The sequence below is a fragment of the Haplochromis burtoni genome, unplaced genomic scaffold (assembly GCF_018398535.1).
Source record: "Haplochromis burtoni strain Fernald_Lab_line unplaced genomic scaffold, NCSU_Asbu1 Contig_1053, whole genome shotgun sequence".
NCBI lineage: Eukaryota > Metazoa > Chordata > Actinopteri > Cichliformes > Cichlidae > Haplochromis > Haplochromis burtoni.
In genome coordinates, this window is record NW_024583414.1 from 2,176 (window position 1) to 5,500 (window position 3,325).

A 3,325-nucleotide genomic window follows, 5' to 3' on the forward strand; every position below is an offset into this window, starting at 1 on the left:
TCCCGCCACAAAATGACCCATTCTGGGGAAAGACCCCACAGCTGTAAGATTTGCGGGAGGCGTTTTAAACTTCCTGGGACTCTGAGGCAACACGAGAAGATTCACACAAACAGAGAGAGGTCATACCTCTGTGACATTTGCTGCAAAATGTTCCTGACTAGTGCGCAGCTGGAGATCCACATGAGGATTCACACCAACGAAAAGCCGTATCACTGCAGCGAGTGTGGCAAGGGATTCAGCACCAAAGGCCCGTTGACCGTTCACAAGCGGGTCCACAGCGGGGAGACGCCCTACCACTGCCCAGACTGCGGCTGGTCCTTCAAACGCAAGACCAACCTAGACAACCACTTAGTGCTTCACTCGGGTATCAAGCCATTTGTGTGCGGTATTTGTGGGAAAGCTTGCGCACGAAAAGAATACTTGACTGTTCACATGAGGACCCACAATGGAGAGAGACCATACAAGTGTGCCCTCTGTGACAAAGCTTTTACTCAGAGTCATTGTCTAAAAACACACATGAAGAGCCACCAGGCGCCAGGATCTGCAACGTAACACTTAAAAGTTCTGGTTTGTTTTTTTGTTTTTAAACATCCACACGTCCATTCTCTCTTCAGCTTATCAAATTCAGAGGTTGCAAGGGGGCTGGAGCCTATCCCAGCTACCGTAGAGTGAGAGGAAGGGTACATCCTGGACAGCTCATTAGCCTATCACAGGCTGTTTAAACAGAACAGTGAAAGTTAACTTATTTGCCTTAAGCTTTATTTATTGTTGTTTTACTTTTTACAGTAATAAACCTGTACATGTATTACCCCTATGAGACATCTCTAATAAAACCTTTGCTACAATCTGTCGTGTATTGTGTAACTTTCAGTGTTGCTGCACTTACAACAGAGCATGTGCAGTGCTTTTAAGGCTGTCACCCTGTGACATAAAATAAATTTGTATAGTAATGCTAGTAAGATTTATAAAATGACAGCCACTTTTTAGACTTTATTAGCCTAAGTCACAGAGCTCCTTTAGGTGTTTAACCTAGCTTCTTAGAAATTCCTTTACATTGTGTACTGACCTCTGGATATTTTTTAGATTTGAACAGGCAGCAGCCGTGTGGCTCCATTGTGTACTGGTTTAAACACTTGCTGGTCCAATTCTATGAATCTCCTTTGGGGTTTTGTCAGGAAGTAAAACTGCCAAATCAAGCAGAGCTCCCGACTGTGATAAGGCTGTGACCTAAAGTAGCTTTGTATAGGATGCAGTAGTGGTGCAACGGATCACGGTTGATCCGAAATCTGAACCGATCCCACTCCACGGTTCGGCATGCACGTGATCCGAAGATTCGAAAAAGAAAAAGAAGGTATGTGTATGGTGCGCGTGGTCAGTCTGTCAAGCGGTAGTTATGGTCAGCGCTAGTGGTCCAAGTGGAGGAGCAGAGGAGTTTGCGGCATTTAAGCAGCCCTTTGCTGCCCAATCCATCCAGGCTAAAGCTATTACAAAAGCTATTGGGGTGTTTAGCTGCAGACGGAAGGCCGTATTCCGTTGTGCAAAACAAGGGGTTTAAACTATGATGAACGTGCTTGAGCCACGCTATGATATCCCGTTGCGCGTCCACTTCAGTGTGACAAGATCGTTCCAAGCATGTATGAGCAGGAGAAGTTTAAAGTTATGGCTGAACTGTCCCAGGCATCTTCTGTTGCTATAACTACAAATGGGTGGACCTCCAGGGCAACGGAAAGCCACGTGACCGCTCGTTATATCAGAGCGGAGTAGATACAAAGCCCTGCACTGCCCTATAGATTACATTAGATTAGATGAAACTTTATTTATCCGTCGGGTGGGTTCCTCCGGGAAATTCAGTTTCCAATAGCACAGCACCGACAGAAGTTGCCGAATGTGAGCAGAAATATACCACATATACACATATATAAATACAGAGAATACAAAAGGGATAAATAGGAATAAGAATACAAGGGAACGGCACATTTCAAGTATTGTGAGTCTATTACACCGTTGGTTATTAACAAAAACTATTGCACAGTGAAAAGGCACTACAACTACTTGTTCCCCCCTCCTTTGTCCCCGTTTCCCCTCCCTCTCCCCTCCAGCGAGGAGTTAAACAGTTTGATGGCGTGTGGGACAAAGGAGTTTTTAAGTCTGCTGGTCCTTGACTTTGGGAGAAGCAACCTGTCACTGAACAGACTCCTCTGGTTGTTTATGGCCATGTGCAGAGGATGCCCAGCATGGTCCATAATGTCCATATTGCACCTTAATTTGGTTTTATATAAGTGCGTGGAATGAGTCTTCAGTTGAATGTTTTTTAATAGGCAAAAAATACTTAAATAACTAAATGGCGAGTCGAATTTTTGTCTTTTTTTTTCTATTTTTGCTGATCAGAAAATTGATCTGATCCGTGACTTAAAACTGTGATCCGATCCGAACCCCGAGATTTTTGATCCGTTGCACCAATAGGATGCAGCCACTCAAACTTGCGATCGTCACGTTTCCACCATTAAATTAATCAAAATTGAAATTTCATCCACAGGCATCAAAAGTAAAGCAGGCAGTGCTAAAGTAAAAATAGATCCCCTTTTGAGAGTTGCAGTAAAACTCTTGAGTATAACTGGGATTTTGATCACTAGGTTTCTAGGTTGTGATATGAAAAACTAGTTCCTAACACAACTACAACTAGTGTTGTGTTTCCTTCACCAACCTAACACAGAGATCCAATAAGATAAGGAAGTGGGCAGTATAGTACAATATGTGTTATTTTGTACTGTACTGCCCAAACTAAAGATGTGCTTAAGTGTTTTAAATGATGAAATGATTCATATGTTTATTTTGGACAATACAGCAGAAGATCAGATATGAAAGTGGAGAGAGAGAACTCAGAAAGGGTCAGATGTCAGACTCCACCTGGGCCACTGTATTCAACAATGAGCCAATGATCATCTTGTTAAGTAGTGAGCAAAACCAGAGCCCTAACGTTATGACATTTATCACGAAGTTATAACAAATGTCTACTGATGACTTCATCTCATGAAATGACTGATACATATAAATTCATCAGCTGAGCTGGTGATGATGATCTTCTTCATCGTGCACAGAAACACTCAGCTTGTTTAAATATCAAATAACTCTGATTACTCTCATTTTGAACTTTTCCCACTCAAAATGCTGTTAGAACAATTATAACTTAAAAAAAATATCGCGTGTTGATTTTCCACATGTAAGATACTAATCAGCAAACATACAGAAACTTCCTTCGTCCACTCTCTGTGTCTAAGCCACATGAAACACAAAACAACAATATCTTATTAACATGGTTTTCAAT

General features: G+C 42.1%; 1 protein-coding gene across 1 annotated transcript; it reads left to right on the plus strand.

The window, feature by feature from the left end:
• Positions 1 to 147: 147 nt before the first annotated feature.
• LOC102307225 (zinc finger protein 239) lies at positions 148 to 552 on the plus strand. The gene has a single exon (XM_014330821.2). It carries the CDS (start codon positions 148 to 150, stop codon positions 550 to 552), a length of 405 nt encoding a protein of 134 aa, XP_014186307.2.
• The last annotated feature ends 2,773 nt before the right edge of the window (positions 553 to 3,325 follow it).